The sequence below is a fragment of the Mycetomoellerius zeteki genome, unplaced genomic scaffold, assembly GCF_001594055.1.
Source record: "Mycetomoellerius zeteki isolate Tzet28-1 unplaced genomic scaffold, Tzet1.0 scaffold292, whole genome shotgun sequence".
NCBI lineage: Eukaryota > Metazoa > Arthropoda > Insecta > Hymenoptera > Formicidae > Mycetomoellerius > Mycetomoellerius zeteki.
This window is the reverse complement of record NW_017257274.1, coordinates 442,572-455,154: the sequence shown is the minus strand read 5'-3', so window position 1 is coordinate 455,154 and position 12,583 is coordinate 442,572. Positions and strand designations below refer to the sequence as shown.

Below are 12,583 nucleotides of genomic sequence, written 5' to 3'. Positions count from 1 at the left end.
CCCGCCGATCGCTAACGCCCAACCCGGAGTCACCAGCCCGAATCACGAGCCCGGTGGTTTACGGCAGTTCGCTCCTCGCGATCGCAGGCAAAAAGACGGTATTACCGGCGTCGCTCATGGGCTGCTTTTATTTCAGGAAAGTCGTCGAACAATTTCTCAACGGATTATACCGAGATTTGCTCTCCGGAAAGTTGGGTAATTCCTTTACAAGTTCGCGTTGGAAGAAGTTTCGTCCCCGCCGCCCGCCTTCACCCTGTCGATCCACTGTCCATCTCTCGCGTTCTCTTTTTCCATCTTACGCCCTACGAGGACAATTTAACGAGATATCGTTTAAAAAAGTGACAGATGAGCTTCAGCCGCGTCAATCTATATAGCTAACTTACCCGTCTCAAAAAAACTTCTGCTTTTAATAAGAAACGAAACACATTATGTAGTAATGGTTACGTGTGTAATTTATATGATATAAAATTTTATATAATTTATATATATATACGTAGGAACATTATATTTTTCAAATATTTCATAAAAATGCATCGGCTTACTTGTTAGGTTGCTGATTCAACATGCGCGATATGCTTTTTACAGAATAGCAATGGATTACAGTGCCAAGTACCTGATATTTTTAGTTCTCTGCCTGGTATTATCCGAGTACGAAGCGGACGATAAATACCAGAATCTTTCGAGGAAACGACGTTATGTCGTTTTTCCCGAAGGCTCCACATTTTCCGTAAGTGTTGCATAATACCGATCCATCATCGCAAATAATTTTTCCATTTCCATTTCAACTCAACACGGTATTATTATTCATAGCGTCAGAAATTATGTTAATGTTAGCTTAAATAACAGATTTTTAGAATACGTTAAATATTAATTTAAATGCTAATGTAACGGCTGCATTAATTAATTTAACATTTAGTTGTAAGAGACGTCGCTCGGAAGCTACTGCGTGCGGTAATTAACTCGATAATTAATTACCTGCCGATTGAATGCACTTGCCAGTAGGTAATTCTGAGGTTATATGATAGAATCATTACATTTTTATTATTCTTTACATATCGTAGAACGCTGTAATATTTTTGCATGCAATCGAAATAATTTTCAAACGATAAATCATAATTCGATAGACAACTACCGAAAACTAATAAATTTTTTTTTAAACGTAATAATTGCCTTCTAATTTTGTCATACAAGACTCTATTTATACTGTGGGTCTAATATAATTCTTCCTAATTTCGTATATAATAACTTCTTTATTGTAAAATGCTTTAGGAAGTATTATAAAATGTTATAATAGAAAACTCCATTATTCTTATAATATTCCTAAGGAATAGAAATTTGAAAAAGAATTGCGGATTTTATATTAATAATCTTAATAATTATGAAAATACACAAACGAAGAAAGGATAGAATCATAATGCAATTTAATATATTGCAGATTGCTCTCTGCTTGACGGTGCACACTCTAACTCCGGACGACGTCTTCACAGAGGGTCTTAATTGGGGTATCTCCTATGACCTACCCAACGAGAGCAAGCCTGCTCTAGAGCCTTTCTTAGAGCTGAGAAACGATAAACATAAAACAAGCAACAAGCACGATCGATACGGTTCCACTATGATCGCTAATAGATATGGCGCCCTGAATTCAGGATGGAATAACAATGTCAGGCAGCATTTCGTACCTGGTAAAAAAAAGTATAGCAAGTCGGAATACTATTACTTGCAAAGGAGACACCGAAGGGAGCTTTACAACAAACTGGAGGTCATCATGAACGCGTAGGTAGTCTCGCTTATTTTTGTGAAACTCGTAATAAATAAATATGATTGAAGAAAAAGTCAATTTGCAAAGCCAAGAAGAGACTAGATTTACGTGAAACTCGTAAATAAATGAACAACTCGAGAAATTAGTCATACTTGTAGTCATAATTGTAAGAATTTCTTAAAGCAATCTATATATATATAATTTCCAAATCTGTTTCATGAACAGACGAAATTATGGCGTATTATACATTTCGAAAAAAATCACTGCGTGTAGTAATAAAGGATTGTATCAGTTTTTTACGATAAATGAAAATTTGTTCCAAGAAATAATTCTTAATTTGAATTTCATAAAACTCCCGCGCGGTAACTCGTATTGAAGATTGAGTATTCGTAGAGCACTCTGTGATTGATAATGCATGATAACGCGAATGATTGAGTATTAAACAAATTGTGATAACGACGACATAATGATATAATTATCGATGTTCTGAATTACGATCCGATTAATTCTGCACCTAGTAGATTAATAATATCCGCGTCAAAACAACAATTTCTCCTGATCAACGTTTTGTGCTCATCATTATCCATTCAAGTTAATCGAATCTATTAACCTGGATTTCAACATCTTGAGGGGAGCAACGAATTTTCGTGAAACATCCTCAGATGAGAGACACGCTTGGTAATAAAATGGAACGGCGGTTTTAGCGGCTTCAGAGCGATCGAACGGTCGTCTTGTCTCTTTATGGAGACCCGTCGAAGCACCTCGGTTTCCTTCCGTGTCATCTATCGCGACATACCGACGTATCGACCGCATTAACGGGGGAAAAGCCGATACATCGCGATAATGATGGCGAGACCGAACTCTTCATACCGCATGTCGGTCGAAGAGATGCGCTATTATCACGTCACGTGAGCTTACTATTTGTCAAGTCATATTGTATTATCGGACGGATGTACGACGGTAGCAATTACGTGGCGGGATTTAGTAAATTAATTTTAATTATTCGATGAAGCCTCGAACCGAGTTTTATCGGAAGGCTAATATTAATCATTTTCAATGCCATTTTCAATGCCATTTTCAATGCCATTTTCTGATATTTTATAATATTAAAAAGCCTTTTCCTGGCAATCTTAAATCAATAAATTATATTTAAATTAAATTCATTATATTTATCTGCGCAATTGAGGATACAAACATTTAAATATATTTTCATATTGCTTTAGCTTTTCCAGTTTAAATGTTTCTTTAAATCGCACGTGAAACTTTGTTATAATCTATCAAAGCCAATCTCTTTTGCGAAAATATGACCTGAGATTTTTTTGATCGCAATTTCATCGACTTTCTAAGTAGACTAGAACAATCTAACATTTAACGAACATCGCTGTATACATTAATGAAAAGACAAATCTAAGTTATTTATAACGCTCACAAAGCAAATAACTTTGCGACTGATATTGTGAGACGACAAAAAGAAGCCATTTGTCGAGCCTCGCATAATTCAGCGAAACGCGTTTATTACATCCCTCACGACGATTTTAAAGACGTTTATCGAACGACATTTAGCAGCGCCATTTACTCCATGCCGCCCGGGATAACGAGATGAGCGTTGGAGTATTGCGGCTAATATCCGTATGAAATCATTCACCCCTTCGCCAAGAAAATGCTAAAGTGGTGGTTTACGCCTGGCGTCTTATAACGATCGTTTGGGTTATGCAAGGATAGTTTTCTCTATATATACGAGTGTTTATATGTAGAAGGAAGGGGGAAAACGTCTCCGGTGGAATAAGGGATTGGTCGGCGGTGGTAGTGCCGTTGGTGCGGCTTAAGGGTGGCATGAATCAGAGGGTGGTGCTTCCATGGCCCGCGGAACGGCGACGGGGAGTTGTTTCTGAACGGGTCTGGCGGACCATTTATCCGCTTCTCAGGCCAACGACCACGGGAAAATAGTTTCTCTCTCTTCCACGGCCGAGGACATAACTAGATTTATATCTTCTGCCAGAGTGGTCCGATTATTTTCGTCGGCAGCGTTTCGTTTCTGGTCATACAAGGACCTAGACAATAGTAGCCGAGGGTTTTTACTCGAGAAACACAGCACCGAAGATATTTAACTTAGGAACCTTCATAATAACATTGGTGACAGTTTGTGAAGAAATTCTCTGAAAACATGACTCATAGCTCGGAATTTAATGCTGAGCGTCTTACTTCTCTTGTGAAAATAATTTAATGGCGAATTTTTTAAACTGATTGTTATAACAAAAAGTAGAATATCGATGTAAAATCCATTAAGAAATACTCATTTATAGCTAATGGAATTGGATTTTATAAATAAAAATATTTTTTATTTTTATATAAGAAATTTAAAATATTTTAAAATATTTTTAATTTTTATTTGAAGAGAGAGAGAGAGAGTTTTATAAAAATAATAAAGGAATGGCAATAATATAATAATAAGAAAGAGTAAAACAAGAATAATAAAAGAGAAAGAATAAACTAATAAGAATGAATGTGTATTTATATAAACGTTTCATTATTATCAAAGAAAATTGGGACATTATATTTAGAGAATTTATAAATTAATAATATATATACAAATGAGATAAGTTTAAATGACATTTGCATAATGTAAAAAAATGAATCGGTTAAAATGGCATATCAGATTGGCTATATTAGGCTGACAGTTTAATTCTCTCTTGTCTCTTCGGAAGATCCGCTTCATTAAGATCTTTCCTACAAAATAAATAGCTGGCACATTTACTGAAATTGCCAATTGTTCGGGTTCGTCGATTACTTGTAACAAATGACTCGTCTTCTTTTTCCGCCTACAAACACAAATATTCATTTTTCCTTTCTGTGCAATGTAATCAAACGATTAAACATACTGTTATATCTACAGAGAGACATTTCGTTATCCTTTAAAATTTTTAACTTTTTATCAGAACAGAGTTTTTGAAGAAAGAGATTAAAGAAGACGCATTCCGTAATATCGTTCTTTCTTGTCTGCTTTTGAAGTCAACAAGAAAATTTGATAATTGTTATCTCCATCCAACGTAGTCCATTCAAGATTTTTTCTGAAAATACAAAATAGCAATGATATGCAGAAAAATTACTATCGCGATCCGATAATCCAAAAATATGACGAAAAGAAAACAAGTTGAGAGATCGAATTTAATGAGAGATGAAGCAGACTTTTAAAACTTTTTCCAGCGTGCATCCTAAAAACGGTCTTTAATCTTTGGCGGAAAAATGTACGAGGCACGAATCCGTAGGTTCTTTCTTTTTAGGATTAATAAGTTCGCTAAGAGTTACCGAGAAGATAAATTATTACGTTCTCCTCTCGAGCTTCTGTTTATGTAAACTATATTGACCATATTTATTGACTAATTTGAATTTATTAATAAGCTTTTATTAATAAGAAACTTTTATTCACTAGAATTCGTGGGTACATATCTAATCATCTTTCTCGCAAGTGTTTTTTACGATAGATCTGCACATTATATATACATTTACAGAAATTTTTCTATTCTCTTTCAGAATGGGCTTTGACGGCAGGACGTGTATTCTACGCGCGCTTTGCGAAGCATCTCAACAATTAATGCCGAAGGGAAACACCTTAATAGAAGAAATGATGAGAATATCATTCTCGTAAGGATTTTAAACGAGATAGATAGGTTTAGCAAATATGCGCTTCGAAGAGTCGTGGATTAGTATTCTATTTTCCGAATTTTTTCCTCTACATTTCACTTTAAGAAATATTAACTGCCGCGTAACTTTAAAATAATGTGATTCAAGAGATAGGAAGAGAGGGAAGAAAAAAACAAATGCGATGAAAAATGCAGTTAACTGATATTAAAAAGATATAAGATTTATAACGTTAAATAAATAAAAGCTAGATAAATAACTTTCCTTAAGATGAATTAAATACAGACTATTTTAATAATTTTTTGATAAATGCGAAATTGTTCTTTATATAAAAAATGATAGTAAAAGGTATAGAATTTTTTCGCTTTGATATTAGTCCGAAAATAAAAATTCTATTATCCACTTAACACTAATTGGCCGATATAGTTTTGTTATTTGTTCTCTCGTTCGTGAACAACTCTTCACTTTCAATCGTTTGCACAAATACAGAAGTTATCGAGAACGTTTCGACATTTTTGTTTGCTTGTATAATTCGTTATTAACACTTGAAACCTATCTATTTGAAACACGTGCTTTACGTAAAATTGTATATCTACTGTAATATCACAAGTAGAGATGAAGACTTTTATAAAAAAATTATCTATGATAAATTACTTTTTTTACGATGCTTCTGTATACTTCAACTTTCTTCTCAAAAATGTATCATAAAACTATCCTAATTCTCCTAATTAAATTTTCTATATTTTTTATTCAATTTCATTTAATGAAAACTCTGTTTGAAAAACGTGCCTCAGAATGTTATGTGCCAATTCACTTTTACTCCATTTCTTCTAAGTTAAATTGATAAATAGTTATAAATTTTCTTCGCAAGAAAATAAAATAATGTTTTCAAGCCAAATGATGACGAATTAGAAACATGATTCACAACACAAAAAACTTTTTTATCCAATGGAAGATATTTTCTTGATTATTCTACAATTGTTTATTATGGGCAATCGTGATAGTTAGCCTACTTATCATCTCGAATAACACAACAAGCGATTCGCAAAATTAAGAACCCGCGGAGAATTCCCTCCTAAGAGACCGAGTAACCACTAGCTGAAATATTGTCCCACAAATTACATGATTTCATATGATTTCATCTGATTATAAATAATTTTTTTCACTACATGTGAAATCATTTGGCAAAATATACGACTTTATTTAATATTATACAATGATTTCTCGTGGTTGCATATGTAATTATCGGATTATACATAGAGATTTCATATGAATTTTATAATGATTTCAAGGACCCTGTCCCAAGATTACATTAAGCAGTTACCTCCTCGTGAGAGACTATTGCTCTATCATTATAGAATATTTCAGACATAATTTCTTCCTGGATGATAGAAGGAAAACCAAGACGCGACCCTTGGTCTGCCTTTCCTCCTCGTCGATTTTCCACGACCCTTCGACGTGTAATTCGATCATTGCCATGATGTAGACTGGTGAATGCATGGCTTGCAATCTAAAAGATAATTCGTTTCGCCCTTCTCGTTATAGATTACCTCTGAAGAGAGTGTTTTCCTTCGAGCCAGAGGAGCATCGCACGTACACCAAGGCTCATAAAGCCGGTCACGAGGGCAAAGATTGCGCGGCCATGTTTCCCGGGTGCAGTTTCTCCCTCATCGACCTGGCCCTCGGGAAATATAACGCACCTCCATCCGACCACTCCGGAGATGCTGTGGACCACGCCGGAACTTTCGGCACGGAGGTCGGACCTGCTGTAGATTGGCCGAGATATAACATGAGGTAACGTGTTGCATGCAAACAACAGTCTGATTTCGACGCTGTGCAACCGTGCAGAATGGCTCTTGCAATGCTAATGATGACAACTCGCCTTCGACTGAGATAAACGGTCACCATGGACATCAGAATGCAAGTTCATGGATAGACTTTGTAATTTAAAGTACACAGATAAAAAAGTCTTATTTCCTGCCTCAATTGCTTCTATTATCGTGCTCCATATGTATACAAAACAGCAAAAATATAAAGTCAGAAGACAAATTTCTAATAACTATATATTCTCGCACTATAATAGTAATGTAACATCATGATAATTAATGTTGCTATTTGTCCTTTATTGCTATTATTATTATCGCGTGTAAAAGCACAAATGCGAATTACGTTCAAACAACTAATACGCGATTTACGAGTATTATACATCATTAAACAGAATGATGCGAATAACAGAGTTGAAAGTGGAAAGTGGGACACTGAAAACCGAAGGGGAAACATTTCACATGGCGCCAACGAGATAGATACAGTTGATATGCCCCATAATACAAGCCATAACTACGTTCCTCATTACATTGTTATTGTGTAGAACGGCATGATTTAACTAATTGGGTAGGATTGTATTGGACTGAATAACATGGATCAGCAAAAAGGAGAAAATATATCGGGAACCGATAAGAGGAGAATGAAGAAGGAATAGCTTAAGAATTATCGGAATTCAAAGAAATATATTCTGCAAGTCTTCTTTTCCATTTCTGCAAGTATTTCTCGCCAATACAGTGTATGATATTTTTAGAATACAGAAATCTCTTTACATTTCACAGCATTGTTACGCGAGATTTACAATGCTGGTTTAAAATTAGAAATTCATGTTTTAAAAAAACGAAAAAATGATAATGAAAGAAATAAAATTTATCAATTAAATCGATTAAGAAACAAAGATATACATATCGCTCATTTGTTACAAAATGACACAACTTTGAAAATAAAATTGTTTAAAAAATGAGTTTGAATGTTTCGAAACATTAAAACTTTTGGAATATTAATCTTAAAACACAATGTTGATGTAATAACTGATTGTAGTGAAACAAAAGTATATATCTTCTTTTTTGTATTCCATTCTTTTTCTACAATCAACGAAAAAATATGACAATTGTTGAGTTATGTCGTTGTTGAGAGTGATATTTCGATTTTTATTATAGCGCTTAATGAGAAAATAATTCTGATTATTTATGTGCAATAAAAAGAGAGTATTTATAGTATATTTTTAATTACATTAATCATCGTTTATAAATGGGTATTGCAAGTGCCGATTGTTTCAGAATGCGAGGCTCATATTGCGAGTAACTCGTAAATTATGAAATTTAAACATATGCGCAGATGCAATTCAAATGTAAATAAAGCCATATTTCACATTTATAAAATTGCACTTAGAACATAATTAATATTTTATGCAAATTACAAATTATTGAGCGTTCAATAATTTTTAACCGTTTATAATAAAATATATAAATTGTTTATAATAAAATATATAAATCAAATTTTGAAACATAGCAAATATAATTAAAACATAATTATAAATAAAATGTGATCGCAAATTTAGACTATTTATTTTATTCTAACAATATTTATTTTAACTATACATCTGTTTATCTATTTATTTTAATAATCTCCTCGAAATTTAATTAAAACGTTCAGATGTAGTGTATCGTATATTTTAATAAATTTTGTCTCACGGATCTCAATAAAAAATCATGTAAATTTGGAAATCCGTTATAAATTGTTCTATATTTATCTTACTTCTATTTGTTCTATTCACATTTTCCATTTAGGACTAACATATTTTTCAAATATGTTGTAAAGTATACCAAAAGATATGATAGGGGTTTAATCGTGCGATGTGGATTGGGTGAGATATGACACGAAATGGGACAGTGCATCAAGAAGCGGTAAAAGTAACAGGGTTGAATGATGGAAACTAGAGGAAAAGAGTACCTTCGAGATAGCACTTATGTTGTATTTGCACGTGTCATAAATACTTTATGTCTTCGTAGAAAAAGAAAGATAATTTTACAGAAACCTGTTATGCTTCGTCAATGTAAAATTACTCCGCATAGCGTATAATTCTATTGATAAAACAATTGCAATTTTCTCGGCGGAGTTTTGAAATTTTAGAAGATTTTAATTAGAAAGATTCTCTCTCTCTCTCTCTCTCTCCTGTATTTTGAATCTATTTGTATATGTATAATAAAGCTTCATTTCAGTTTTTTTTCCAATCAGTCTGGTTTCCATAACTTTCCATTTCCATTTTTTATCGTTCTTTCTCACTTTTACTTGGTGCTTTTATATGATATCATAACGGTGGAAAAAAGAATGAAAAATTACTTCGGCTCTTCAACAAACCCTCGAGCAACACCGGTAACGATATAAGAATGACAAGACTGTTTCGACTTGTAGGCTACTAGAGAGACATTATGCGATAGACCCATTGTACCCTCACCGAGAAAAATTGATTTTGGATTTATTTGCTGACGTCAGTGTCCAGTGGGGATGTCTCCAGAGGAATAATGACACTTTCGTAGCGCCGATGTCGTTGATATTATTGGCGATGAAAGAAATCCGATATATTGATTGCGAGGCGAAAGCAAGGCTCGTTAATAATACTAGGTCTGGCAATTTTCACTATTAACTGTGACATCTGCTATTGCGTTTTTCCTTTTGTGTTCATAACGAGATAATGGATACGTGATAGTAGAAAGATTTCAAAAAGAAATTTCCTCAGTGACGCTAATTTTTTTTGTTATTTACTTCGTATTAATGCTGTATAATGGACCTGCGTAGGACTTTCTAGATGACGTTAATGCCGTTAATAGCCTCGATAATTTAGCGCTTGTAGGCGTCATTAGATTTATCTGCAACAAAGCTGGATGAAACATCTAAAATTTTTATTAATTCAGACCGATTCTGCGATAATAGGATGCCGGATGAAATGCGAATAAGATTATGAGATATTTACGAATTATCACTTTGTTCAACAGCGAAGAAGCCATTAGATGTTCTTTCGCCCTATTTATACTGTAAAGGTTGTTTTACGTTTTATTGCCGACGTCGTGTTTGTTTTGCCGGTAAGGGACGCCCTTTTTGCTCCGTACAAGGTGCGGCTTTTTATCATTACACGGCGGGTGCGATGCACCTATCTTGGTGCTCGCAATCTCGTCACACGTGTAACCCTATCTTCTTCTGAACGGATAAAGGGACTTCGACATGCATCCATAATAGGTAGGTCGCATCCTGTAAAAGCGGCGCATCGTAAAGTCGCAATTAACTACAGCGTGTACCAAGCACGTGAATTAACTGTAATTCAGAACGCGCGTTTCTAAATCGGATTAAACAAGGCAAGGCGAATCTTGAAAGCACGAGTAATATGTACACAGCGCGGCTCATAGGAGAGAATATGGACGTGTTAGCTCAACTCCTGCAAACAAGTTCATGTACACAAAAAAGTGGTCAAAATTCAGATGGATCCAACGGGACGTAACTGAGATGTAATTTTAAACACCGCGTTTTTTTTATCATTTTCGACAAAGCCTTAGGAGCTTTAATGTCTCGCACCTGCGCGATGATAAAAATTAGATTTAAGAAAATTACGTCGGCATAATTGCACTGACGGAACATTAATGTTGCCATTTAATGGCAATTAAAATGGAAAATCCAATTTTTTACATTTTCGGTGGACGGCTCTATCTTTCATAGCGAACTTATTAATACGCCGCAGACTGTCGACCTATAAGATACATTAGTGGCCGAAATTAATTCTCAATTCTACTTTTTTTTCCTTTGAACGTGTGTGACGCTCTATAAATCAATCAATACTTAATCATAGGAATTTAAAATATCGGTATTTTTAATCGTAAGAAAGAAATTAAATACACGTAACACATACATTTATCATTCACTTTTACCGAATCTTCCAAAAATATCGCTTTATTGTATAAAATTCAAATTTAGAAGTAAAGTAACCAATCCCTTATATATCCTATTCAATCTTTATGATTTTTTTTAAATTTTTTACGAACGAAGCGTATCAATTATAGACAATTTATTTTATTCGGCGGCGACGATTTTATTTTTTGTCCGCCGTGAATGGCGATTTCATTTTTGATCTCGTCTTCCTTCTTTTCTCTTCTATTTTTTTCACGAGCGAATAAAATCCGGTAAGAGTGAACGGATATCGATTCCACAGCGGTGGCACCGCCCCAGTTCGCGGGCGTGGTGTGTAGGCCGCTTATAACAGTTCTCCTTCTCTGACGGCACCGCTGATTCTCTGTACGGTTAGCCGTAATTCCTCACAGCTAAGCGGTATGTAAGAGGCAGTCTTATGGACCGCCGAGCCTGGCGGTCGTTTCCGCATGCCGTCGAATTGGTGGCAGTCGGAGTCTGCCGTTTTCGCGGTCGATGCGATGTCGGATTCACGACGCGTCGCGACACCCCCGTGGAACTCGAGGTGCGCACCCGCCGTCGCTCCCACGCGAGACGCCTGCCGAATATGTATGCTTTGTTATGAAATAACGCGAGCACCGACAGATGCACGATGCGGGCCACCGTAGTGGAATAATCGCATTAAACACTTTTTTAGAACTGACTTCGACTGGCTATATTTGGGTAATCATTATATAGAAGCTATTTCATTATAGAAGAGAGTTGCCAAATGCGTGCTAGTCGCCTAAATCGTACCTCATCAATATTTTATATTATTAGTTAATATAGGCAATATTTAGTAACAATAATATAAAATGTATGAGAAATTAGTAATATAGACAAAAATATGATAGTCTACGTTTTGTTTTACGGACGTTAGTGGCGTTTTAAAAAATCAGGTACATCTGATATTAATTTTTAATCAACTTATGTAGCTGATAATAACGCGATCATTCAATTTTATTATTTTTGTATTTTTATAAAAGAAGATTTGTTGTAGAATATTTTACTATATTTATAGACATATTTGCTATGATTGTAAAGATTAAATCGATTTTTTACAAAATCCATCAAGTTTCCTAAATCGTAAGATCAAAAGATAAGACTGAACTAACAATAATAAAACTAATAATTGATATCAATAAATGTCAAGTGCAAAAATGTATTTAAGCCAATTTTATTTTGGTGTCATTTGTTTTTTCATTACTGTTATTTATAATAATTATAAAATATTTGATTTTCTTCAATAAATTATTAAAATTAAGTATTAATTAATTATTAGGTATTAGTTAATGATTTCTTTTATTAATTTTAATACTTTTAATTGTTTTCATTCATAAATTCAATACTTTCGAAGGAAATACGATAAAAAATACCTATAGACGACTGGTTGCCTAAATCGTACCTTTTGCAGCATATGTTACAAAA

General features: G+C 34.3%; 1 protein-coding gene across 1 annotated transcript; it reads left to right on the top strand.

The window, feature by feature from the left end:
* Positions 1–580: 580 nt before the first annotated feature.
* On the top strand, positions 581–7,299 carry LOC108724363 (uncharacterized). The gene is made up of 4 exons (XM_018450711.1): positions 581–727; positions 1,436–1,773; positions 5,291–5,401; positions 6,944–7,299. The coding sequence occupies exons 1-4, from the start codon at positions 593–595 to the stop codon at positions 7,194–7,196; spliced, it is 837 nt and encodes a 278-aa protein (XP_018306213.1). The 5' UTR covers positions 581–592; the 3' UTR covers positions 7,197–7,299.
* The last annotated feature ends 5,284 nt before the right edge of the window (positions 7,300–12,583 follow it).